Below are 27,494 nucleotides of genomic sequence, written 5' to 3' on the forward strand. Positions count from 1 at the left end.
CTCATGAGTTCGTCGTTCATTTGTTCATTGTAGCTTTCGACCCTTGGAGAAGGGATGGCTATTTCAACTGCAATAATTGCTTTGACACCAAATGTTAGGTTGAATGAGGATTCACCCGTCGCGGTGTGTGGGGTAGTTCGGTAGGCCCATAGGACATTCGGTAACTCTGACGCCCAAGTATTTTTCGCATCTTCAACTCTCTTTTTAAAACTTTGAAGGAGAATTCGGTTAGTTACCTCGACTTGTCCATTTGCCTGTGGGTGACCGATCGAAGTAAATCTTTGTTCGATCATGAGCCTTTAGCAAAAGATTCCTGAATTGTTCACTAGCGAACCGGGGCCCATTGTCTGTAACCAACACCCTTGGTATTCCATATCTGCATATAATGTCATGGTAAAAAAAAGTTTCTGTTGCCTTGGAGGTATTCCTTTTTACTGCCTTGGCCTCTACCCATTTGGTGAAATAGTCGATCGCAATGTATAGCATTGTATGTCCGTCTACTGATGGTGGAAAGGGACCTAATAGATCCATTCCCCACATCACAAAGGGAATTGGGTTGGAGATAGGGGAGTATTGGGTTGCTGGCTGGCGAGGTACCGATGGAAATGTTTGGCACTTTTTGCACTTCTTGACATAATTCTGAGCGTCTTCGAGTATAGTCGGCCAAAAGAATCCTCGGCGAAGGATCTTGTGAGCCAACACCTTGCCCCCCGAGTGATCTCCACATTTGCCTTCATGCACCTCAGCCATTGCGCGGTTTGCGTCTGAGGGTCGGAGACACTTTAATAGTGGCCAAGAAAACGATCGCTTATAAAGTACCTCACCTTTTAGGATGTAAAGGGAGGATTTTGCAGTAATTCTCCTCGCTTCCTTTCGGTACTCTGGCAAGATACCGACTTTGAGGTACTGTATTATGGGGTCCATCCAGCTGGGTTTGTGATCAATATGAGTAATTTCCTCTCTCTCTCTCTCTCTATACTGGGGTGGGAGAGGACCTCAGTATATACATATCGCCAGCTAGTGGTTTCAAAGGAGGCCATTCTAGATAGAGCATCGGCTCTTGCATTAAGGGTTCTCGAAATCTGTACAATTTTGAAATTTGAGCATTCTTTGATCTTTTACTTCATAAAGTCCGTTAATGTGCCTGACGATGAGTTGAGAGTCAGTGTGGGCTTTCAATCTGTCGGCTTCTAATTCAAGGGCCAGCGATAGTCTGGCCAGGAGTGCCTCGTACTCGGCTTCGTTGTTGGAAGCGTCGAAGTCGAGTTTCAAAGCATATTCTACTAGAAATTTATCGGGTCCGGCCAGGACTAATCCTGCTCCACTTCCGCCTGAGTTGGCTGATCCATCAACAACATCCATGGATATTGTTTTTCTTATTGTTCCTCTTTTATCTCCTCCTACGCACCCAAGTCTTCAGTCGGAGCCGTTCATTCTACAACAAAGTCAGCAAGTACTTGCGACTTAATCACTAGGCAGGGTCGTACCTGTATGTCAAATTCACCAAGTTCCACCCCCCAATTGATTAATTGTCATGAAATATCGGGCTTCTGAAGGATTTTGCGTAATGGTTGGTCGGTGAGAACAACTATTGTGTGGGCTTGAAAGTATGGGCACAATTTTCTGGCAGCAACGACCACCGCAAATGCAAATTTCTTAATATTCTGATATCTCGTTTCGGCGTCGTGTAGGACTCGGCTGACATAGTATATATGGTGTTCTGTCCTTTGCTCTTGTCTAACAAGTACAATGCTAACAGCCAAGGGGCTTATCGCTAGATAGAGGTATAGCTCTTCATTCGGTAGTGGTTTCATCAATACTGGAGGAGATTGGAGGTATTGCTTGAGTATTTCAAACGCTTCTTTGCATTCGTGTGTTCATTGAAAATCTTTCATGTTTCTCAGTATCTTGAAGAATGGGAGGCATTTCTCGGCGGATTTGGACATGAATCGGGTCAGGGCCGCTATCCTTCCCGCGAGTCGTTGTACCTCGTTCACGGTTTTTGGAGGTGTCGTGTTGAGGATGGCTTGTATCTTCTAAGGATTAGCCTCTATACCTCGTTGACTTACCATGAATCCGAGGAACTTGCCTGAAGTTACCCCAAAGGCACACTTTGAGAGGTTGGGTTTCATCTGATATTTTCGCAACACAGTGAAAGCTTCCTGAAGGTCGGTAATATGGTTGGTAGTTTTCAAGCTTTTAACAAGCTTGTCATCGATGTATACTTCCATGTTCCATCTGATTTATGGGGTAAAATTTTTATTTACCAATCTCTGATATGTGGCTCCCGCGTTCTTACGGCCAAAGGGCATGACCTTATAACAAAATAGTCTTTGTTCTGTTACGAAGGATGTTTTGGGGGATGTCGAGGGAGTACATACGTATCTAGTTGTATCCGGAGAAAGCATTCGTGAAGCTGAGCATCTCGTGGCCGGATGTAGCATCTATCAACATGTCGATTCGGGGGAGGGGGTAATGATCCTTTGGACAGGCTTTATTTAAATCAGTAAAGTCCACACATATTCGCCACTTCCCGCTTGACTTTTTGACCATTACTACATTGGCGAGCCATTCTGGGTAATGTATTTCTCGAATAAACCTGGCTTGTAGGAGTTTATCGACCTCCTCTTTTATGGCTTTATGTCGTTCAGGAGTGAAATTTTGTTTCTTTTGTTTAACGGGCATGTGAGAGGGGTCAACACTGAGCTGATGAACGGCAATGTCCGTCGGGATACCTGGCATATCTAAAGCATACCATGCAAAAACATTTGTATTAGCTTTCAAAAAATTGACCAGGTTGACTCGGGTCTTACCTGTGAGAAGTGATCCCACGAAGGTCTCCTACAAAGGATATACGAGTGCCACCAAGCTTATATGCCACTTCAATATCCTCTCCTATTCCCATATGGAGAGCATGGTTGGAGGATCAATATACCATGCAGAACTAATATTAATGGCACCCAACGAAAGCGGGAGTCTGTTAGTATGCGACAGTATTATGCCTACTGGATCCAATATCGACCTAAAGAGGGAAAATCACTTATTCGATCAGGGCTTGTCTTCCAACAATTCGTCGTTGATGATTATGCGGGCTATTGAGGAGTAGCGCCATATATCGAGGTCCTCCTGTGAATGTAGTAAAAATCAAGCACAAGTTCGTGCAGAGCTCTATCAAGGTTTGCAAGATAATGTAGCGGCCGGAGATCATAATGCCGCAATGGTTGGGAAGAGACTGGTTCTACCATCATCCTTCACAGGAGGACCTCGATATGTGGCTCAGGCTTTTCAAGATGCAATGGCAATTTTTCAATGGTATGGCCCCCCTGATTTGTTCATAACATTCACTTGCAATTTAAAATGGAAAGAGATCACATCTGCTCTAGAATTGATTCCCAGACAAAGGGTTGAAGATCGACATGACATAGTCGCAAGAGTTTTTAATATAAGAAAGAAATAGCTTATAAATGACCTGCGCACAAAAAAGATCTTTGGAAAAGTAGTTGCAGGTATATCCTTTGTCCCTCCCAACCTCCAATATCTTAAAGCATCTAAGATCCATTGTGTTTATGTGTACACATTGACTTTATGGTTTATATTTGTTGTTGGGGTTTCTCTCATGTGTCCGTTCCTTTTCAGATGTCGCTATCAAAATGCAGACATCCATGTTGTCGAATTTCAAAAGCGAGGGTTGCCGTTGTAGACACCCCATTTTGACCGTACCCTGAGCCTACCTTGTTTGAGCAAAATCCCGCCAAATCAATGTTTTAAAACTCCAAATTTCACCCTAGGCTAGTTTAGGGTCTCATATAGGTCTCTGCAAAATTTTGTCAGAATCCGAACAAAATTACCATTTAAGATGAGCGAAATAAGGAGCGCAGTCTTATCTAAGCTTCCCCCCAAAATTCCATGTATTTGAGGGAAATCTAGGTCAACCTAAGGCTCTAGGTGCCCATGACCATATTTTGGAAAACCTTAGAATCTCAGGAATCTCCTTGCAAAATCTCAGAAATTTCTGCCAAGAAATTGCACTAAAAGACAGAGCAAGTTGGTGCAGTTATCAAGAGGTAGGGCGTGAATTAGCCTGTCAGAATAGCGCATTTGTGCCGATATCAAATGGTAGTGCCAATACCAGTATCCTTTAAATGCCTATAAATAGAAGTTTTGAGCTCATGAAGAAAAATGATTTTTATTTTCGTGAGAAAATCCAGAGAGAAGAGTTAAAAAGAAAAAAAAACTGGAGAGAGGGAGAGGCGAAAAAAAATGGGGGTTTTTCATTTTCTTCTTCTTCTCCGGTGCGATTCGGCCGGAATCCGGTCAAATTGCGGCCGGTTCATCTTCTTCTAGCGATCCTCTATTCGCCTTTGCTAATTTCTGCATTTTGATACTATTCAAACCCTAGCAGAGAGGGAGGAGAGAATAGATCTGTAAACCCAAACCCATTTTTTCGATCGGAATTATCTCTTCTCCGAGCATCTCCGTCTTGATTCCGATCTTTTTCGGCAACAATTCCAGCTAGTCTTCTTGTTCTTTGCCTAAGCCTCGAACAGATCTTGATTTCTGTCTTCAAATTCTTTTGAAACCCTAACTTGTTTCTCTTTTTCTGATCTACTCCCGCCGGTAAATCTGAGTTCCGGCCGGCATCTTCCATTAATTTTCATTTTCAAGATCACCTAAAACCATGGCTGAAGCTCAAAACCGAGATCTGAACATTCAACACCCTAGCTCCGGCCGACCTCCATCAAAGCTCCAGCTCTTTTCTCCTTCTTAGAAATCGGATCTACACAGAGCTACAGAGAGAGAAAGAGAATCTATGCTTCGAAAGATCGAACGAGATCGTGAATCGGATCTACACAGAGCTATAGAGAGGATCAGATTTTTTCTCATTTTTAAGATAGAGATAAAAAGAGAGAGAGAACCGAACCCTAGCTTGTTCCCCTTTCTCCTCCGACCAGATTCCGGTGGAATTCCGAGCTCCGGCCGAAATCAAGAGGAAGAAAGGAAAAGATCAACACAGGTATTTAAAATTTTTGAAATAATTTCATTTGAAATCATATTTATTGATTTTGTTGATGATTTTATTCTAAGATTGTTCATTATGATAGATTGTAGATCTGAGTGAATTTTAAGTTCAAAAATTTCTCTGGAAATCTATAATTCGTTAGCACTTGTAATTATTTTGTTCGTTTGTGACTTTCTCTTTAAATAAATGTGTTTTATGTTTATACGGCATCATTTTCAAATTGGATTTCATTTGTAAGCTGGTAAGGATTGCTAACCTCATTTCTTTGCATTTTTAATTTGTGTTTATTTAAGAGGCATATAGCTGTCCTATAAGTTTTCTGCACTTTGTAATTGTGATAGTGTTTTCCTTTTTGTTTTCAAGAGTTGTATGCGGTTAACTAGTTCTGTTTTTATTGATTTATATGTTTTTTTTTAGTTCAGTTTCTCATTGATTCATATACAATGGTTCAGTCCTTCACTGGCTCCATGTTTGATAATATTTTGATTTTCATAGTTCAGGTTTATAATAACCCAGCACATGGTGATGTACTGATCTTCATGGTTTTGTATATTTGTTCATGTCTTTATTGGTTCATAGAAGCATTAGTAAAATCGATAAAGTTACTGTCTTTTGTATCTTTTTAAGCATTAATATAGATGTCGACATTTTGAAATTCATTCAGGTCACAGTGCTTATTGTACTTATACAGAATGATGATTTAACACTTTGCACAATATATTTTATTTTTCATAAGTTTCTGATATAAGCACTTCAATCGTATATGGTTACTTTGGATTACAGTTTTTGTTTCTTGGAATTTTTTTTTAAAAAAAGATAAAAGATATTGATGTGAAATGGTTTGCTATGGAGATGATCTTATTTGCAGATTTCGCAACTCGAATAAAAGGAAAAAGGGTTGTTTAGTTGCATATTGCTAAAGCAGTTTAAGAGTGATAATAACATCTTATATATTTTGAACTTAAATTTCAGCTGCATGTATAGTTTTGTATAAAATGACCGAATGACTAAATAACACATTATGGTAAATCTGTTTATCATACAAGAGAATATTTTTGTAAAAAAAAAAAGAGGGCTGATGTGAACAAGATGGTTATCTTATATGGTTAGGTATGTAATCTTGGAGCTACTTATTAGCAAATTTTTGGTACCCATTTTCAAATAGGGCGATGAAGGCGTTAGCCCAAGCCCATCTTTAGGGAAACTTACTTAGTTTCGGTAGTACCCCCTTCTTTCTTCTTCTCTCTTTGGAGACTTTTCTAATCTTTTAGACAGCCCTTAGTCATCATATCCCTTCTTATTGCAAGGGCGATGAAGGTGTTAGCCCAAGCCCATCCTTAGGGGATTAACTAAGTCCAAATAGCATTTTCCCCTCTCATTCAGAAGACTCTCTAAGTCTTTTAGGCATGTATCTTGGATATTTTGATTATCCTTTTCATTATAAGGGCAATGAAAGAGATATCTTGAGCCCGCCCTTTTAAAGAGACAAGCTATGTCTCGTGCAGAAATGTCTACACTCTTTAGAGACAGGATTTGTCTCATTAGTGAGTCACCCATAGGAGACTATCCAAGTCTCAAATAGAACACCTCCTTTAGGTTAAAGACCGACTTGGTCTTTTAAAAATCATACCCTTCTTATCTCCTCTGCCCTAGGAGACATGCCATGTCTCATTAGCACTTCTCTTAGAGTCATTTGTTTGAGAGTTAGTCCTTTAGCATAGGAATTAGTCTTTAGCATAGGAGTCTGTCCTTCGTTAGAGAGTCAATCTTTCAGGAGTCAGTCCTATCATCATAGGGGTTAGGATTCTTTCCAATCTCTCATCAAATCATGTGGTTTTTTATCCACTCTTGCAAGGTATAGGATGATGTCCAACCGTTGCAGAGTTGTGATTCTGTTCATTCTCCCGCAAAGCATAGGATGCTGTCCAACCTTTGCGGGATATCAGGAGTCTGTCCTACCTTTATGATGATATGATTCTGTCCTCTTATGTTAAAAACCACAAAAACATTTGAAAAACTAAAAATGTCAAAAACCTCGAGTCATTAGGAGAGTAGTTAGGAAAGACTGTTCCGAACTACGTTGGCTTGATCCCTTCCCATAGGGTACGTAGTGCAGCTTGGGATTCATATCCCAAGTCCAGCCAAACCTTTCAAAATAAACATTTTAAACCTTAATAAAAATATAAAATTCTTCAAAACCTTTTCGAAAAGATCTTCCCCTAGAGTTAGGAGTCTGTCTTAGCTGGTTAGGATGTTTAGAGTTAGGAGGCTGTCCTGATTTGTATTGATATGGTGTGTCCTGTTGTGTGAGTGTCCCTAGAGTTAGGAGGCCTCGAGTCGATCGATTAGACATTTAGTCGAATCGATGGCTAGACTAGGAAGCATATAGTCATCCCATGGTTTTCTTTAGGATGCACAGCCTAGTTACGCATAGGATGTAGGGCCCACCTGCACTAGCTTAAGGTTAAGCAACTTGCATTAGTTAGGGCATATAGAGAGTCCTAAAAATTACAATTCACTTTAATTTAAGCAATCGTACAAGCTTTAAAAATCAGTCGAGTCTAGTGGATCGAGTCTAGGATAGCGGTTCTAGATGGTTAGGCATTGTAGTTTAGAATAGGTCATTGAACTACGTTGACTCCGATTCTTCCCGAAGCCGGGATACGTAGAGCAGCTGGGATGGATGGCCATCTTGGTCCGAGTCAAGTCCTGCATTAGAGTTTTAGGATTCGTCTTGTCCAGTCACGTATAGAGTTGATTTGTGTTGTATGTTTTGTTGTGTTTTCTTACTTTCATGTACAGATCCTATACCTTTAGCTGTAGCATGCATGTGTTTGCACACCAGAACTTAGACACCAATTAGGTATAACATTCATAACCTAGTTATTCTCAGGTGACACTTATTTCATTTCTTTTAGGTGTGCTTATTAATCATCTATGAGACATGCATGATTAGATAGACGTCTTCTCGGATATATTCATTCCCATTTCATATGAATTTCGCCCAAAACTCTTCAAAATCAATAAGTAAATGGCATAAGAGACCAGGTGTTTGCACTTGGGCGGACGAGGTGCTCTTCGGACCTTCCAAATTCGTAACCAGGCACGGACCTTCTTTTTATATCTCTGGTTATCCATTGCAACAGAGCATAGTATGGGATCCTAGGCCCACTTCCTTGGATGTCGACTCTTCTTTGTTTAAGGTACGCCTCGAATCTGGGCTAGTCCCCGAATCGAGAGGTATCTCACCTTATATCGCCACTCATGCTGTGAGAGGCACATTCTTTCGAGAGTTCCTTGGTAGAGCTCTCCATTCACGTGGATGATCCTGAGACTTCCGTGGGGCACGTCCCCCGCCTCTCTCGGATCGGGGTCCACAGCCGCATGCACATATTTTGCTAACACTAGCCAAAGAAGATAAGATAGTTACTCAAGAAGACCTCAATGATTTCATCTGTACCGAGATACCCGATAAGATTCTAACCCTAACGCTTACGAAATTGTTTTGAAAGCAATGATCCATGGGCCTTGCGGTCGAAAGAATCCGAACTCACCATGCATGGTAAATGGTAGTTATTCTAAGAAATATCCAAAGAAGTTCAATAGCCATACAACTATTGATAGTAATGGCTTCACTGTCTATTGGAGGAGGGATGGTCGAAAGGTGATAGTTCGTGGTCAAAATATAGATAACCGATGGGTTGTCCCATACAACATTGAGCTTCTCATTAAATATAATGCACACATCAACGTTGAGCTATGTGCTAAAACAAAAGTAATTAAATATATGTTCAAGTATATTCATAAAGGACCCGACAAAGCTACCGCTGTTCTTGAGGTTGATTCTAGGAAAAATGTACAACACAATGATAACGTATGTCAGGAAAATGATGAGGTGAAGCAATACATAGATTGCAGGTACATATCTGCACCAAAGGCATGTTGGAGGATTTTTTAGTTTGATTTGCAAGCACAACATCCATTTGTTGGAAGCTTTAGTTTCACTTACCAGATGAGCATCATGTCATATTCACCTCTACGGTGTTATCTCGAGGCCCGATATAAGTAGGACCATGTTGACAGAATGGATGGAAGCTACGAAAGTTGAGACACGTTGAGTTCCCAGCTTCTTGGGTTTGGAGTAGGTAAGAGAAATGATGGAAAAGACGAAGAAAGGAAAAACAATAGGTAGATTGTACTACGCAACAATAAGTAGATTGTACTACGTGCACCCATCATCCACGGAGCGATTTTACTTGCGCCTGCTTCTGAATATTGTGCGTGGGCCCCTGCGTTATGAAGATATTCGTCATGTTGACAATGTCATCTACCCAGACTTTTAAGTTTGCTTGCAATGCTTTGGGTTTATTAGAAGACGACAATGAATGGCACGAGGTTCTTGAAGAGGCATCTGTTTGGGCTTCCGGTCATCAACTACGCCATTTGTTTGCTTCAATGTTGACCTCATGTGAGGTGACTGACCCCTTAGTATTATGGGATACACACTGGAGGGGCTTATCAGATGACTTGCAGGTTAGAGCTAGGAGGGATGTCCAAGATGTAAATTTAATAATACCTGAAATGTCTTGCGAGATATTGAGCATGAAGAGATAGAGAGTATTCTTAATAGTGTTGGGAGGAGTCTTGTAGATTATCCACCCATGCCAATGCCTACGACAAATAATGCAGACTTATATTCGAATAGATTAATCTAGGAAGAAACAACATATGATCGGGTAAAAGCTCGGGCAAACTACGAATGTCTGGATGGTAGCCTAACATCCGAGCAATTGTCGGTCTTTAATGTTGTTATACAATCATGTCCCAACAAGCAGGGTGGCTTCTACTTTGTATATGGTAGTGGTGGCAATGGAAAGACCTACTTATGGAAGAAGTTGGTAAATAGATTGCGAATGGAAGGCAGATTAGTATTGAGTGTTGCATCATCTAGTATTGCAACATTGTTACTACCGGGTGGACGTACTGCTCAATCACGTTTTCAGATTCCACTAAAACTCGACGAAACTTCTACATGTTCGATTGCGCAGAAGACGGATATCGCAAAACTGATAAAGAAAATTGACTTGGTTATTTGGGATGAAGCGCCGATGGCACATCGACACGTCTTTGAAGCCGTTGACCGCATATTTAAGGATTATTAAAGCATACTTCTGTGGACGCAAGTCGTAAGAACTTTGGGGGGAAAACATTTGTTCTTGGTGGCGATTTTAGGCAGGTTCTTCCAATTATACCAAAGGCGGGTAGAGACTATTGTTATTGCTTGCTTGCAAAGATCATATTTATGGCAGCATTGCAAAGTACTCCATCCAACGACCAACATGCGAGTATTGTGGCAAAGGTTATCTTCTACACCACGTAATCAGTAATCTTCTATTGTGTAATGTACACTTGATGTTGGGAATGGAACCCTGCCAGCTATTTCAATTCATGGGCGTGGTGAATCTGGTTGGGTAAAAATACTAAATGAAATGCTCATACATGAGAATGGAGCTGGAGTAACACAGTTAATCGTAGATATACACGCGAACTTTATAACGTGGTTACATGATGATAATTACCTAGAAGAAAAGCTATTCTAGCACAAAAAAATGATGATGTGGACCACATAAATTCTATAATGATAGAAATGTTACTGGGTAATGGTACAACTTACTTGAGCGCTGACGTTGTAGTTGATGGCAAAGCTCAATCATGTTTGGATGGATTTCTTGTCACACCCAAATATTTACAGTCATTAAAGTTTCCCGGTCCTCCAAAGCATTATTTAGAATTAAAGATCGGAACCCCTGTCATGTTGTTGTGTAACTTAAATGCATCGATCGGTCTTTATAATGGAACTCAGTTGATTGTTCTCAACCTTGGGCGCTGTACTATTCAAGCAAGAATCATTAAAGGAAACAACAAAGGCGATGTGCATTGCATACCAAGGATTGCGATGTCTTCATCCCCTAGTGAGGTCCTTTCAAATTCAGGAGACAGTTTCCTTTGAAGGTCGCATTTGCTATGACGAACAATAAAAGCCAAGGGCAAACTTTGTCAAATGTTGGGATATATTTACCAGAACCTGGTTTTTAGTCATGGTCAACTTTATGTTGCTATATAACGTGTCACTTCCCTATCTGGCATTAGACTATTAGTCAGTGAAAAGTCGCACCCCAAGTATAGCTACACACGTAATGTGGTTTTTAAGGAAGTCCTACAAGGCTTGTAATTAGTACCTTAAAAGAGGGTGTAAGTTGGTTCACATTTTTTGAACGCTACTACGATGTGTTCTGCTTATTTTCTAACTGCATAAAACAACTATAATATATGTAATATCCTGCAGGATGAAGGAGACTTATTACATGCCCTTCACACACACACACACACACACACACACACACACACACACACACACACACACACACACATATATATATATATATATATATATACACACACACCATGGTCGGCTCACGTGGAACATCATGCGCCGTGTCAAGCGCCTCTTCGATATGTTTAACTATGAATCCAAATAGGAAGGATCAGATATTGAAGGCTATTTTGATTGACAATGAGGTACAGTTTTAAGTCATAAAAAATGATCACCTCCATAATTGAACCTCGGTTCTATTTTTTATAAAAATTATGTTCTTTACTCAATGATTACAGGACGAAGACATACAATTAACTCTTTTTAATGAAGAGGCTGAGAAGTACAATTCTATATTAAAGGAGGGCAGCTGCTACTACAGTAAAAATGTCAATGCAAGGACAGTCGATAGGTGTTATCGGATAGCAACCAGTCGATAGGCGTTATCGGATAGCAACATGAATTGGCCTTGGTTTTACATCGACGTTAACAGCTGCCCTCCTTCAATATAGAATTGTACTTCCCAACATCTTAATTAAAAAGACTTAATTGTATGTCTTCGTCCTGTAATCATTGAGTAGAGAACATAATTTTTATAAAAAATAGAACCGAGGTTCAATTATGGAGGTGATTATTTTTTATGACTTAAAACCATACCTCATTGTCCATCAAAACAGCCTTCAATATCTGGCCCTTCCTATTTGGATTTTCAAAGTTAGACATATCGAAGAGGCGCTTGACACGTCACTTGATGTTCCACGTGAGCCGAGAATGGTGTATATATAAGAAGGGCGTGTAATAATTGCCCTTCATCCTGCAGATCATTACATATACTATAGTTGTTTTATGCAGTTAGAAAATAAGCAGAACACATTGTAGTAGAGTTCTAAAAATGTGAATCTACTTACACCGTCTTTTAATGTATTAATTATAAACCTTGTAGGACTTCCTTAAAAACCACATTACGTGTGTAGCCATACTTAGGGTGCGACTTTTCGCCGATTAATAATCTAATGCCAGATCGGGAAGTGACACGTGATGTACCAACATAAAGTTGACCGTGAGTGAAAACAGGTTCTGTTAAAATATATCCCAACATTTGACAAAGTTTGCACTTGGCTTTTATTGATCGTCATAGCAAATGCGAATTTCAAAGGAAATTGTCCCCTCCTGAATACGAAAGGAAATTCACCGGGGGATGTCGACATTGCAATCCATGGTATGCAGTGCACATCACCTTTGTTGTCCCCAGTAATTATTCTTGCTTGAATAGTATGCAGACCCATGTTGAGAACAATCAATCGAGTTCCATTACAAAGACCGATCGATGCATTTAAGTTACGTAAGATGACAGGAGTGCTGATCTTTAATTCTAAACAATGCTTTGGCATACTGGGAAAATTTAATGACTGTAAATATTCAGGTGTGGCAAGAAATCCATTCAAACAGGATTGAGATTTGCCATCGACTACAGCGTCAACACTCAAGTACGTCATACCGTTACCCAGTAGCATTTCCATCATTATAGAATTTATGTGGTCCACCTCAGCATTCTTTGGAGATAGAATAGCTCTTTCTTCTAGGAAAATATCATCGTGTAACTACGTTATAAAGTTTGGGTAGATATCTACGATTAACTATGTTACTCCAGCTCCATTCTCAGTTATGAGCATATAATCTGGTAGTTTTACCCAATCGGATTCACCACGGCCATGAATTGAAATAGAGGGCAGGGTTCCATTCCCAAGGTCAAGTATCCATTGCGCAAAAGAAGAGTACTCATTGCGTACTATAGAAGATAACCCTTGCCGCAATACGCGCATGTTGGTCTTGAAATGGAATACTTTGCAATGCCGCCATAAATATGATCTTTGCAAGCAACCACTAACAATAGTCTCCACCCGCCTTTGGTATAACCGGAAGAACCTGCCTAAAATTGCCACCAAGAACAAATGTTTTCCCTCCAAAGTTCTTACGACTTTCGTCCACAGAAGGATGCTTTAATAAATCCTTAAATGTGCGGTCAACAGCTTCAAGGACGTGTCGATGTACCATCGACGCTTTATCCCAAATAACCAAGTCAATTTTCTCTATCAAATTTGCTATATCCGTCTTCGGGGCTATCAAACATGTAGAAATATCATCGAGTTTTAGTGGAATCTTAAAACGCGAATGAGGAATACGTCCACTTGGTAGTAACAATGCTGCAATACCAGATGATGCAACACTCAGTACTAATCTGTCTTCCATTCGCAATCTGTTTACCAATTTCTTCCATAAGTAGGTCTTTCCAGTGACACCATTACCATATACAAAGTAGAAGCCACCCTGCTTGTTGAGGCATGATTGTATAACAGCATTAAAGACCGACAATTGCTCAGATGTTAGGCTACGATGCAAACGTTCGTAGTTTGCCCGAGCTTTTACCAGATCATATTTTAATTCTTCCCAGATTAATCAATTCGAATATAAGTCTGAATTATTTGTCGTAGGCATTGTCATGGATGGATAATCTGTAAGACTCCTCCCAACACTATTAAGGATACTCTCTATCTCTTAAAGCGCAATATCTTGCGAGACATCTGCATGTATTATTAAATTTACACCTTGGACATCCCTCCCAACTCTAACCTGCAAGTTGCTTGATAAGCCCCTCTAGTGTGTCTCCCATAATACTAAGGGGTCAGTCACCTCACATGAGGTCAACATTGAAGCAAACAAATGGCATAGTTGATGACCGAAAGCCCAAACGGATGCCTCTTCAAGAGCCTCGTGCCAGTCATTGTCGTCTTCTAATAAACCCAAAGCATTGCAAGCAGCCTTAAAGTCTGAGTAGATGACATTGTCAACAGTATGAATATCTTCATAACTCAGGGGCCCACACACAATATTCAGAAGCAAGCGCAATTAAAATCGCTCCCTGGATGATGGGTGCTTGTAGTACAATCTACCTATTGTTTTTCCATTTTTTTTTTGTCTTTTCCATCATTTCTCTTCCCTACTCTAGACCCAAGAAGTTGGGAACTCAACGTATCTCAACTTTCGTGCATCGTCGAATTCCTTATTAGCTTCCATCCATTCTGTAAACATGGTCCTACTTATATCGGGCCTCGAGATGACATCGTAGAGGTCGTCATTGTCACATAATATGACTTGTTGCTCATCTGGTAAGTGAAACTGGAGCCGCTCAACAGACGGATGTTGTGCTTGCAAATCAAACTAAAAAATCCTCCAACATGCCTCTGGTGCAGATTTGTACCTGCAATCTAAGTATTGCTTCACCTCATCATTTTCCTCACGGACGTTATCAGTATGTTGTACATTTGTCTTAGAATAAACCTTAAGAACAGCGGTAGATCTGTCGAGTCCTTTATGAATATACTTGAATAAATATTTAATTACTTTTGTTTTAGCAAATAGCTCAACATTGATGTGTGCATTATATTTAATCAAAAGGTCAATGTTATCTATCTTTCGACCACGAACAATCACCTTTTGACCATACCTCCTCGGTCGGTAGACAGGGAAGCCATTACTATCAATAGTTGTATGGCTATTGAACTTCTTTGAAAAATTCTTATAACAACTACCATTTACCATGCATGGTGAGTTCGGATTCTTACGATCGCAAGGCCCATGGAACATTGCTTTCAAAACAATTTCATAAGCGTTAGGGTTGGAATCCTTATCAGGTATCTCAGCACAGATGAAATCATCGAGCTCTTCTGGAGTAACTATCTTATCTTCTTTGGCGAGTGTTAACAAAATATGTGCATGCGGCAACCCTCGCTTTTGGAATTCGACAACATGGATATCTGCATTTTGATACTGACATCCAAAAAGGAACGGACACATGAGAGAAAACCCAACAACAAATATAAACCATAAAGTCAATTTGTACACATAAACACAATGGATTTTAGATGCTTTAAGATATGGAGGTTGGTAGGGACAAAGGATATACCTGCAACTACTTTTCCAAAGATCTTTTTCATGCGCAGGTCATTTATAAGTTGTTTCTTTTTTATATTGAAGACTCTTGCGACTATGTCAGACCTATCTTCAACCTTTGTCCGGGGATCAATTCTAGAGCTGATGAGATCTCTTTCCATTTTGAATTGCAGGTGAATGTTATGAACAAATCGGGGGGTAGGGCCATACCATTGACAAATTACCATTGCATCTTGAAAAGCCCAAGCCATATAACGAGGTCCTCCTTTGAACGATGATGGTAGAACCAGTCCCTTCCCAACCATTGCGGCATTGTGATCTCTGGCCGATACGGCATCTTGCAAACCTTGATAGAGCTCTGTACGAACTTGTGCCTGATTTGTACGTACTCAAAAATAGCCTCTGCTCCTCAATAGCCGCATAAGCATCAACGACAAATTGTTGGAAGACACGCCCAGATCGAATAAGTGATTTCCCCTCTTTAGGTCAATATAGGATCCGGCAGCCATAATACTCCCGCATACTAACAGACTCCCTCTTTCGCTGGGTGCCATTAAGATTAGATCTACATGGTATATTGATCTTCCAACCATCCTCCCCATATGGGAATAGGAGAGGATATTGAAGTGGCATATAAGTAGGGTGTGTGGGAGTTGGTTTTTTCCCGTGCTGCGCAGGACGGCAGGGGATCACCACAATCGGGTTATAAGGGGGAGGGTGTTATTTGATCTGCGTATCTTACGAACTCGGGACCGAAGTCCTAACTTCGTTAGACAAAGAATTCAGAGTTGCCACCTAGGTTAGGACTTAGGACTCGTGTCCATTCTTTCAAGAAAATGAGCATTGGGGCTCGAATTTCGTTGAAAGAATAGTAACCGAAGGGGTTCTTTTGCTCTAGGCTTGTGAACCTTATATTTTGCTCAGTTTTAAGGGGCGGTCCTTACATATATCTGGGTAAGGGTTGTGGTTACAATTGGGGAAGGTGTCAGGCACCCCTCTTGCCCAGATTAACCCGGTCTCTTAACTTAGATTAGCATTTTCGAAGGATTTGAAATGAAATAATTGGATTTTATCTCCCTTGTTAGGTTATGCTTAATTTCGAATGTAAATGAAATGGATTTACAGAAAAAATCAAAACAAAGCTTGGTTTGGTTCGATCCTGTTTGAGACCATATGTCACAGACTCCAAAGGAATACTGCAACTGATCCCAAGTAGGCCCCCTCTTCGTAAATCAAACGGAAAAGGCAGTACTGAAAGTAAAAAAGCAAGTCGGAGGGATTTATGTCACAAGGCATCGGCCGTAGCGGAACGAGTCTTGTGAGATCTCAACCTCGTACCTTACTTGTACAGAAAGCTGTAAAGTGCAGAAAGTAAAAAGCAAGTCAGAGGGATTTTTGTCTCGAGCGCTCGGCCGTAGCGGAACAAGTCTCTTTGAGATCTCAACATCGTACCTTACTTGTGCAGAAAGCTGTAAATTGCAGAAAGTAAAAGCAAGTCGGAGGGATTTTTGTCTCCAGTGCTTGGCTGTAGCGGAACAAGTTTCTTTGACATCTCAACCTCGTACCTTACTGTGCAGAAAGCTATAAATTGCGACAAGTAAAAGCAAGTCGGAGGGATTTTTTTTCTCGAGCTATCGGCAGTAGAGGAACAAGTCTCTTTGACATCTCAACCTCGTACCTTAATGTGCATAAAGCTGTAAATTGCAGAAAAGTAAAGGGATTACAATTTTCTTTTGCTTTTTACATTTTTTAGGGTTTTATCTTACGACTGGAGAGTTGGGCAACGTAACTGCGCTTGGAGGGAGAGAAGGCTTCAAGTAATGCCGAAATTTCGGCAGAACCACGGTGCTATATTGAGAATAAGACATTGGGTTCTTCGAAATTCGGCAGCGCTACCACGCTGTGTTAAAAGGGAGGAACCCACAGTTGCGGAAGAATCAGAGGCGTAACGGCACTGTATAGCCAAATCGCTTCCGAGTTTACCGAGATTTCGGCAGAACAACGGCTCTACTATTGAAAAGTAGCTGTAGTTCTGCGAAATTCGACAAAACAACGGTATAAAAAAGAAAAGACGCTCTGAACCTTCAGAAATTTGACAGAGTGCCGACATCCGGAAAGAGCTACCTAGTGTTTTGCTACTTTCTCTCTTCTAAAGGAAGCTAACTGGGGTTTCTTTCTGATTTTCTGCAGGGGTTCGGGGTTTGAATTTCACCAAAAAAGGGGAGAAATACACTGGAAGAAGGTGTATGCACCAAGTGGGGAGAGAGAGAGAGAGGTGTAAAAAACCTTTACCCCCTATTTATAAGGGAGGGGGGTAAAAATATCTAGCTCGACCCCAAATTCGTCTGAGATGAATTTGGGATGATATCATCCATCTTTTGGTGGATGATGTCATTCCCGGTAAGTGCAATAGTTTGTCTCTTCTCTGTTTTGTTTTGTAGTATTTTCGTCTTTTATCGGTAACTTCGATCGTTCATATCTCTTCCGATTGGACTCCAATTCTCATGCGGTCAGATTCGTTGGATTCCTTGTTTCTAGGACTTTCCAATGGACCAGATATTGGGTGCTTTCGGGAAACAGGGTGCCCTCTGGGTGCTAAAAGAGTGTTTTAGACCCAAAGTTAATCTACTGATTGGAAATGCCGTGTGTAGACCAGCTTGCCGATTTATGCCATAAAAGGCGGGTGCTGTGTGGACAGGCTTTAAGTTTGCCGAAAAATGCGGGTGCTATGTTAAAACAGGCTTTTGGTGGTTTTAAAACGGCTTTCGAAAATTGTTTGGTACCCTGAAGAGAGATTGAGAGAAATACAACTAGTGCTCTGGAACTCGTCATAAGGTTCTTTCTCACGTCATCTATCACTAATACTTCCTTGACAAAATTGGGTGCCTACAGATGCCCCTCTTTGGTAGCTTTGGTAGAGGGTGCAAGGCACCTGAATGCCAAAGTAAGGAGATAGCAAAATTTTGTCAATGGATACTAATGATAAGCTCGCAAAACTCACATCGGATCCTCAGGTGTACAACCTTCATCGAGGAGTCTTGCTGTCAGGTCATTGAGTGAAAACCTCTTGCCGACGGTTTTGGGGTTTTGAAGATACGACCGTTAGAACGAGTCCTGGGATGCACGTCATCACTAACAGATTAATTGGGAATCAGGTTAAGGATACCTGACTTGGGGAGGGACCTCTGGGATGTCATTTTGACATCCAGTGTGGACACTAACAACAGAAATGTCAAATCGACACCAATTGATTGACATGACTGATCGTACGCAAGATTTAGATATGACAGTTTGTTTTAAACGTTGTCTGATCTCGACGAGTTATCATGAATAGACGGACTTACTCGGGCTTTGATTAGATTTGCAGGATCATTGTAGGAGCGAAACACTTTTTGGTTCGAAAAGTTATTGTGTAAAAAACAAATGTTTCCTAGAGAGCTACCATAACGGGTTGGCTCAAATTTGATACCATTGGATAACGGGATACAGAGATGTCTTGTGTCACATCGGCGAGTCCCATGAAGCAAAGGTCATCTTCATCTTTTCCGTTGGATTCATTTCCAGATGAAGCACTCCCTTCATCTCAAGCCACCGCACACAAAGCCTTTTTGCCATTTCTTCTATTCTTCTTGTCCTTGTCATTGTTATTGACGAGTGGGCAATTTGGCTTTATATGACCAACCTTCTTGCACTTATAGCATCTCATCTCCTCTTTGCTTGAAGGCCTATTTCTTCATTGGCTAGAGTTGCCTCCTCTCTTGAACTTGAGAAATTTCTTGAATCTCTTGGCGAAGAGAGCAAGATCATCATCTTGTATGTCTTCTTCACTCTCTTCTTCTTCACTCTCAACTCTTGCTTTAAAAGCTATTCCTTTCCTTTTGTATCTTCCTTTTGTTTGTTTAAAGTTTCTCTTCATTTTAAAACCATTTCAAAAGTTATCAACGAACCTATTAAGTCTTCTAAGCCCATTTTTTATACGGCTTTTGCTTCTTTGTCCCTTCATGAGCTACCTCTAGCATATCCCAAATATCCTTAGCGGTTTCAAGAGCAGAAACTCGATTGAACTCGTCGGGAGATAAGGCACAAATCAAGGCATTCATTGCTTTTGCATTGATAGTGGACTCTTTTCTTTCATTATCATCACATAGGTCTGTATCAATACTAGGTTCTTTATATCCATTTTGGATGCTTCTTCAAACATCACAATTTAAAGATTTCAAAAAGACTTTCATTCTAGCTTTCCAATATGGATAGTTTGAGCCATTGAAGAATGGAGGTCTAGTAGTGGATTGCCCCTCATTGCTATGAGAAAAGGTTGCCATTTGGATCTTTCCTTTGTAGTTTTTCAAAGAAAAATCCTATGTAAGAGCCTATGCTCTGATACCAAGTGAAATTCCACTTAGCAACCCAAGAGGGGGGTGAATTGGGTTTCTTTTAAAATCTTACTAATTTAAAAATTTTGTTCGCACTAGTTTTAGATTGATTATAAAATCAATATTAAGATTCAAGACAAAAGTAAAGTGCTTACCACAAGAGAAAGAGTGAAGAGACAAAGATGATTGACACAAGGATTTTTATAGTGATTCGGTCTTAACCAAAGATCTACTCTACTCTTCTCAAGTTTGGCTCCTTGAGGTTTCCACTATCTTCTCCAAGGAACTTAAATACCGCGTTCCTTTCGCCTTGTCCAATCCGAGCTCCAAGCTCCAAGGGTCTTCTACGGCGCCCTTTGTTGCTAAATACAATGAAGAGAAAAGGGTTTAGCTCACTTGCCTCTTAGTAGGCTGATTACAAGTAGAAAGCACACTCACTCTCACAAGAAAAAGATGTACAAATGAAAAGCCTAAGGTCTCTCAAGAATAATCTAGGTCAAAGCACAAGAGAGAGATGGAGAGTGACAATCTTGAAGAAAATGAGTATTAATGCCTTTGAATGCTCTTAGAATGTTAACTCATTTGGTATTTTCTTAAAAGCCCTAAGGTTCATATATATAGGGGAGATAAAAATATGGCCTTTTTAGACTCCCCAATGGTCGTCTTGGAGTCCGTGCACGAAATTCTGAGTTGACTGTTACGTTATAATTTTTTCAAACATGGGCTTTCTCGGAGTTCCGAGAAATTGTCTCAGAATTCCGAGCCTTCTTCTCGAAATTCCGAGAAGGCTATTTCAGCAATATTTCAAGTCTTGGTTGCTGATTTGTTTTGAGCCTTCGAAATTCACATGTATCTTGTCAAATGGAATGTCATGTGGGTCCAAAGAGTGAGGACACCACCATGATCATTCACTTGTCCAATTAGATTCATTTTAGGTTAATTTTAAACTCTCTTTTGTGTCTTTGACCTAGACTATACATGATAAACCATATACATGTTAAACTAGCTTGGTCTTCAATCTTGTTGGCACTTTGTAAAGGCTTTGACTTGTCTTCAATCATCTCCTTTGATGCTTGAGCCTTGCTTGAGCTTTTGAGTTGATTTCCATCCTTGTAGAGCTTGAACTCAACCTTGTTCTTTGAATGACCTTGTCTTGCCCTTGTGTTAGTTTGCCATAGATGATGATTGCTTCGTCATGCCTTTGATCTCACCTTGAGCTTGAATGATTTTGCCATTTCTTGTGCAATCTTGAACGTACTAAAGCTATGAACACAATAACTTAGCCAATGAAAATCATTACTGCATAAAACCTTTTATATCAAATTGAGTTTGTTAATCATCAAAACATGTCAATTGGAGTACTTGTTGAACCCTTGGGCTAACAATCTCCCCATTTTTTATGATGACAAACACAATTTGCTTTAGGGTAGGAGCTCCCCCTTGAGGGATGAATAGAACAGTTTATGCTCCCCCTAAGAGATTGATTTAATTGAACATTTAAAGCATTAATTGTAATGATGGAAATTGATTGCAAAATTCTAAGCATGGAGCTTTGCTCCCCCTCCATATTTGCATATTATTATGAGTTGGGAGCTCCAATGTTCTCCCCCTTTTGTCATCACCAAAAGGGTGGAACAAAAGGAACGAGGGCATGTGAGAACCAAGGAGACAATGAAAGGGCAATGCAAGAGAGAAAGGAATCACAGGACAAGGTAGGCGAGCAAAAAGAAATAGAACAGAGAAGCACATCACACAGCAAACCAAATAGAGATATATATAGATGATGGGAAGGGCCACACATAGAAGTGCATACAACCATTCAAAGGACATAGTATCCACCACACATCATAACATTTACAGAAATATGAACCTAATACATCCTAAAAAGATCCAACCGATCATATAAGCATCCATCCAAATAGGATCCATACAAACAACCAACAATCCAAATACAATTTAGTCAAATACAAACATATAGATAAGCCTAATTTATCAAAGGAGTCTGATCAAAACGATGTCCAGCATCAGAGAACGAAAGCCATCTACTGCTCTAGAGGAGGCGGTGGCTGATAAGAAGAGGAACTGCCCGGGTGCTGATGCGACGGAGAGGTACTGATAAAGGGCAGTGAACTGGTCGTCGACGTGAGTGGAGAGCAACTGGAATCGAGTAGACATCTCTGTGTCAACATGGGTAGTGAGCCGCTCAAACTGTGTGGTCATGGATCGCTCAAGGGCCTCCTGCATGGCTGCGAAGCCCTGAGAGAAATCCTGAGATGCATAGGGCGCCGCAGGGGCTTGAGTGTCCGGATCCGCCTCTCCTTCACCGTCGTCATCGTGATCTGTTGCAACTTCGTCATCAGAGTCAACGGCAACAACTTCTTTGGCAAGTGCCATGCGCCGGAAGGTCCGATCGTTAAAAGGAGCAGTGGGAGTGTCGGTGGCCTCACCCTCCAGAGCGATACAGAAGTGGCGGAATACACAGGTAAGGAGCATGCCATACGGCAGTGAGGCGCATGATCGAGTAAGAGTCTGGAACATGAAGTGAAAGATGATGTATGGTAGACAAAGCCTGCGACCCTCAAGGATGCAATATATGAGGTAGGCCTCAGGGGGTCGTATGGCATCGGTCATGCCACAGCGCGGGGTGAAGTTGTTGAACATGACGTTATGAAGCATTTTGGCCACGGGTATGAGGTCAGATATTTGCACAAGCATGTTGGGCCGATAGCGCTTGGTAATTCAGCCATACACAGTGTCGTGATCAAGATCTGGAAGGGAATGGATCCCATTGTTTGGCCAAAAGTAATGTTCAAAGCCATCGAAACTAATCGCAAGAATCACAGCAAGTTGATGAATATTGAGTTTGATGTGGGTTTTCTTGACACGAGATTCAATTTGGAAGTAAGAGGAAGTGATAGTGAGATTGGTATAGAAAAGACAAACTAACCTAGGGTAGACAAGCTCGTAGAGATGAAGAAATAGAGTCCATCCAAGGGCATCAAATCGCGCTTGAAGGTCAAAATGTTGGAGAACGTCGGGCTCAATGAATCGGCCAGTGAGGATGCCCCGAGTAGCCAGTGTTGGCCATGTCTTCTTGGCGTGTGAGGAGGAGAAGTATGAATTGGGAATAACATCGGGTTCGGGAACCGGAGCTTTAACCTTGGCTTTCTTCCTTGATGGCCCTTCATTGTCCCGCCCGCCAGAGGAACCGCCACTGGGAAGATTTTTCGTTCTAGGCATAGTTGGGAAACTAGGGTTTGAAGAGAATGAACAACAAAAGAGAAAAAAGAGGGATTTGAAGCCCTAGAGGGAAGAAAATGATGAAAGAAAGGGAGAAAAGGAAGAAAAAGGGTTGGATTGAGGATGGAGATGAGAGATTGGGGAAAAGAAGAGGAAGGGATACCGAATAAAAAGGAAAAATGGGTGGAGGAAAGGGTTTTAAAAAAATGGAGTTTGGAGGGTTTAGGAGAGAAATCTAGGGTTTCTAAGGAAGAAGAAGATGGAGGAGGGGTGGATTTGGGAGGAAAAAGAGGAAAAAGAAGGTAGGGTTTGGAGATGGAGGAGAGAAAGGAGGAAAAGAAAGAGAGAACAAAATGAGAAGAAAAAAGAGACCGTCCGGGTATTATACGCGCCTGGACCGATTCTCGGAGTTTCGAGAGTTAATTATTTTTGTTGTTTTGTTTATTGTGGAATTCCGAGAAATGTCTCGGAGTTCAAAGATTTTTTTTTGTGTTTCTTTACTGCGGAATTCCGAGAAATATCTCGGAGTTCCAAGAGTTAAAAATATTTTGTTTCTTGGCTTACTGCGGAATTCCGAGAAATTTCTCGGAGTTCCGTGTAGTTGGTTTTTTTTTTTTTTACATGAATGTTGGCAATGGTAAGCTTAGAAAAGATACGTCATGTACGACACACATGCCAGCCAATACATATACATGACATTACACATTCAAGCCACTAATTATAGATATATATATTTCTAATAAAAACAAAACATTGTCACAACAATTTCAAGGAATGATTTGCACATGTGACTTATCCACGATTTTGATAATGGCACATGGCCAAAGTATTAAGTGTCTTTGATTAGAATGACGATGCCGACTCCCCCTTTGAACAAAGTGGGCTATGGGCACCAATTGAGTGAGTTTTATATTTAAGGTTTGATCATCTTGAATCATGTAGTCACTATCAAAACAAGGGTAGTAAAGATACATACATATATATATATATATATATATATATATATATATGTGTAGGAAATTGATATTTCCGCTCCCCTTTTAGACCAATCCACTCCAACTTGGAGTGGATTGGTCTAAAGGGGGAGCGGAAATATCAACTCCCCAATGCTTTGGATATTTCCACTCCACCTTTAGACCAATCCACTCCAAGTTGGAGTGGATTAGTCTAAAAGTGGAGCAGAAATATCAGCTCCGTATATATATATATATATATATATATATATATATATATATATATATATATATATACATATAGAGAGAGAACATTAACAATCACTCAGGCATCACTATCAAACTCTTTAATCTGATTCGAACTCCAAATGTTGAGTCCACTTCTAATGTCGCAAAATCTATCATCATTTAGGGGTTTAGTGAAGATATCCGCTAATTGATCATTTGTATGGATATACTGGATGGATATATCTCCTTTTTAGAATGATCTCTTAGAAAATGATGCTTTACCTCTATGTGCTTGGTTCTAGAATGTTGAATTGAATTCTTTGTCAAGTTAATTCACTTGTATTATCACAATGGATTGGAACATTTCTAAATTCAAGATTGTAGTCCATGAGAGTATTCTTCATCCATAGGATTTGTGCACAACAAGCTCCGGCCGCGATGTATTCAGCTTCGATAGTAGATAGGGCTACGGAGTTTTGTTTCTTGCTAAACCAAGACACAAGATACCTACCTAGGAATTGACATGTGCTACTTGTGCTTTTTCGATCAATCCTACATCCGGCAAAGTCGGCATCCAAATACCCTACTAGGTTCAATTCATTTGATCTTTCATACCACAATCCTAGAGAAGGAGTTCCCTTGAGATATTTGAATATCCTCTTAACGGCACTCAAATGAGACTCTTTTGGAGCCGATTGGAATCTAGCACAATCGCACACACTAAACATTATATCCGGCCTACTAGCAGTCAAATATAATAGGCTACCTATCATTCCTCTAAACTTCTTCTTATCAACCGGTTTGCCAATTTCATCATTTTCTAATTTGGTAGTTGGCTTAATTTGTGAGCTATCCATGCCAAATTTCTTAAGGAGTTCCCTAGTATACTTCTCTTGGTTGATGAAAATTTCATGTTTACATTGTTTGATTTGAAGTCCTAGAAAATAGGTAAGTTCTCCCATCATACTCATCTCAAACTCTTTTTGCATGGATTGTGCGAATTCTTCACACATCTTATCATTAGTAGCACCAAATATTGTATCATCCATATAGATTTGAACAATAAGCATATCTTTTACTTTTCTTTTAAGGAACAAGATTTTGTCAACCTTGCCTATTTGAAAGCCACTCTCTAATAGGAAGGAGCTAAGCCTCTCATACCAAGCTCTAGGAGCTTGCTTTAGACCATACAAGGCTTTGTCCAACCTATATACGTGATTAGGGTATTTGAAATCCTCAAAACCGGGAGGTTGTTCAACATAAACTTCCTCCATAATATATCCATTTAGGAATGCACTCTACACATCCATTTGATACAACTTAAAGTTTTTATAGCATGCAAATACAAGTAGCATCCTTATGGCTTCCAATCTAGCAACCGGAGCAAAGGTCTCATCATAATCGATACCTTCCTCTTGGTTGTAACCTTGGGCTACTAATCTAGCTTTATTCCTTTGAACATCTCCATGCTCATCGAGTTTGTTTCTAAACACCCATTTAGTCCTAATAACCGGGTGATCACTAGGCTTAGGAACTAACCTCCATACTTTGTTTCTCTCAAATTGGTTTAGTTCCTCTTGCATAGAAACCAACCAAAATTCATCCTTTTCGGCTTCTTTTATGGACTGGGGTTCAATTTGGGAGATAAATGCCATGTTGGCACACACATTCCTATAAAGAGATCTTGTCTTGACTCCTTGTGAGGTTTCACCTATGATTTGAGTAGAAGGGTGACTAGACATGATTCTACTATGTTTGGGAGGACCTTCTATTTCAACCTCTTCTATAGGTTGACCTTCTAAATCAAGATTTTCTAAGGGTTGAACAAGGGACTTTAATTGACTAGGAGACTCTAGAAGATTGGCACCATCATCATCTTCATCAATGACTTTAGGAGGTTCAAATGACTAATCAAATTTGACATGCACTGATTCTTCAACAATTTGAGTTCTTTTGTTATAGACTATATAAGCTTTACTATGGGTTGAATAGCCTAAGAAGATACCTTCATCGGATTTTGAATCAAACTTGTGCAAGGTGTCTTTCATGTTTAAAATAAAATATTTACAACCAAAAACTTTGAAATAGCTAACTTTGGGGGGTGTTCCACTCCATAGTTCATAAGGTGTTTTGTTAAGGTGAGGTCTAATGAGCACTCTATTTAAAATATAGCAAGCCGTGTGAACGGCTTCTGCCCATAAGATTCTTGGAACATTGTGCTCATTTAACATGGTTCTAATAATTTCAATAAGTGATCTATTTTTCCTTTCAACTATCCCATTTTGTTGGGGAGTTCTTGGAGCCGAGAAATTGTGCTTGATTCCATTTTCATTACAAAATGTATCAAACTCAATGTTCTCAAACTCGATTCCATGATCACTTCTAATTTTATTTATGAAAACTCCTTGTTCATTTTGAATTATCTTATACAAGTTAACAAATTTCTTGAAGGTTTCATCTTTACTAGTTAAAAACAACACCCAAGTAAACCTAGAGTAGTCATCAACAATCACATATACATATCTACTTCCTCCTCTACTACGAGTCTTCATGGGACCAAATAGGTCCATGTGAAGGAGTTGTAGTGGACAAGAGGTAGATAATACACTTATGGGTTTAAAATTGTCTTTAGCATGTTTTCCATGAATGCAAGCACTACAAACTTTATCTCTTACATACTTGAGTTTAGGTAACTCTCTCACAAGATCTTAGAAGACAATCTTGAAATCAAATCCATATGAGCATGACCAAGTCTCCTATGTCATAACCAAGGGTTATCATCCATGGCGATGAGACATTGGATGTTTTGATTCTCAAGGTCTTCTAATGCTAATGAATACATATTACCATCTCTAAATGCAACAAATTCAACTTCATTATTCTTAGCATTTAAAATCTTACATCTATCCTTTTCAAAAAGAACTTTGTGACCAAGATCACATAGTTGACTAATGCTTATCAAATTGAATGAAAGACCATCAACAAGCAAACCATGTTCAACTTTAATATCCTTAATTTTAATGACACCTTCACCGATGATTTTGCTTCTTGTATCATCCCCAAAGGTGACATTTTCTTGATGGCTCATGGTGACGAAAGTGAACTTCGTTACGTCTCCCGTCATGTGCCTTGAGCAACCGCTATCCAAGAACCACTTCTCCTTTGAGGGTTTTCCTTTCAAGCACACCTACAAGAACCAAAGCTCATGTTGAAGTTTTAGGTACCCACTTTTTCTTGGGTCCTTCAAGGTTAGCAACATCATAAAGCTCATCTTTTCTAACCCAAATAAATTTAGATGCTTTTGATTTCTTAATATTGCATGCAAACCTTAAGTGTCCTATTCTACTACAATAGTG

General features: G+C 40.1%; 4 protein-coding genes across 4 annotated transcripts; 1 reads left to right on the forward strand and 3 right to left on the reverse strand.

The window, feature by feature from the left end:
- Positions 1 to 1,532: 1,532 nt before the first annotated feature.
- Positions 1,533 to 2,231, reverse strand: LOC143885839 (uncharacterized). Its single transcript, XM_077389891.1, has 2 exons — positions 2,090 to 2,231; positions 1,533 to 1,819 (listed from the first exon to the last, which is right to left on the reverse strand). Exons 1-2 carry the CDS (start codon positions 2,229 to 2,231, stop codon positions 1,533 to 1,535), a joined length of 429 nt encoding a protein of 142 aa, XP_077246006.1.
- Positions 2,232 to 8,579: 6,348 nt separating this feature from the next.
- On the forward strand, positions 8,580 to 10,182 carry LOC143885840 (uncharacterized). The gene is made up of 3 exons (XM_077389892.1): positions 8,580 to 8,957; positions 9,323 to 9,553; positions 9,856 to 10,182. Exons 1-3 carry the CDS (start codon positions 8,580 to 8,582, stop codon positions 10,180 to 10,182), a joined length of 936 nt encoding a protein of 311 aa, XP_077246007.1.
- Positions 10,183 to 12,321: 2,139 nt separating this feature from the next.
- Positions 12,322 to 12,913, reverse strand: LOC143885842 (uncharacterized). Its single transcript, XM_077389893.1, has 2 exons — positions 12,586 to 12,913; positions 12,322 to 12,470 (listed from the first exon to the last, which is right to left on the reverse strand). Exons 1-2 carry the CDS (start codon positions 12,911 to 12,913, stop codon positions 12,322 to 12,324), a joined length of 477 nt encoding a protein of 158 aa, XP_077246008.1.
- Positions 12,914 to 13,277: 364 nt separating this feature from the next.
- On the reverse strand, positions 13,278 to 15,649 carry LOC143885843 (uncharacterized). Its single transcript, XM_077389894.1, has 3 exons — positions 15,358 to 15,649; positions 14,634 to 15,208; positions 13,278 to 13,721 (listed from the first exon to the last, which is right to left on the reverse strand). The coding sequence occupies exons 1-3, from the start codon at positions 15,647 to 15,649 to the stop codon at positions 13,278 to 13,280; spliced, it is 1,311 nt and encodes a 436-aa protein (XP_077246009.1).
- Positions 15,650 to 27,494: the final 11,845 nt, after the last annotated feature.

This window comes from Tasmannia lanceolata, unplaced genomic scaffold (assembly GCF_043159265.1).
Source record: "Tasmannia lanceolata isolate RefF3 unplaced genomic scaffold, GAP_Taslan_0.1 ptg000011l, whole genome shotgun sequence".
Lineage (NCBI taxonomy): Eukaryota > Viridiplantae > Streptophyta > Magnoliopsida > Canellales > Winteraceae > Tasmannia > Tasmannia lanceolata.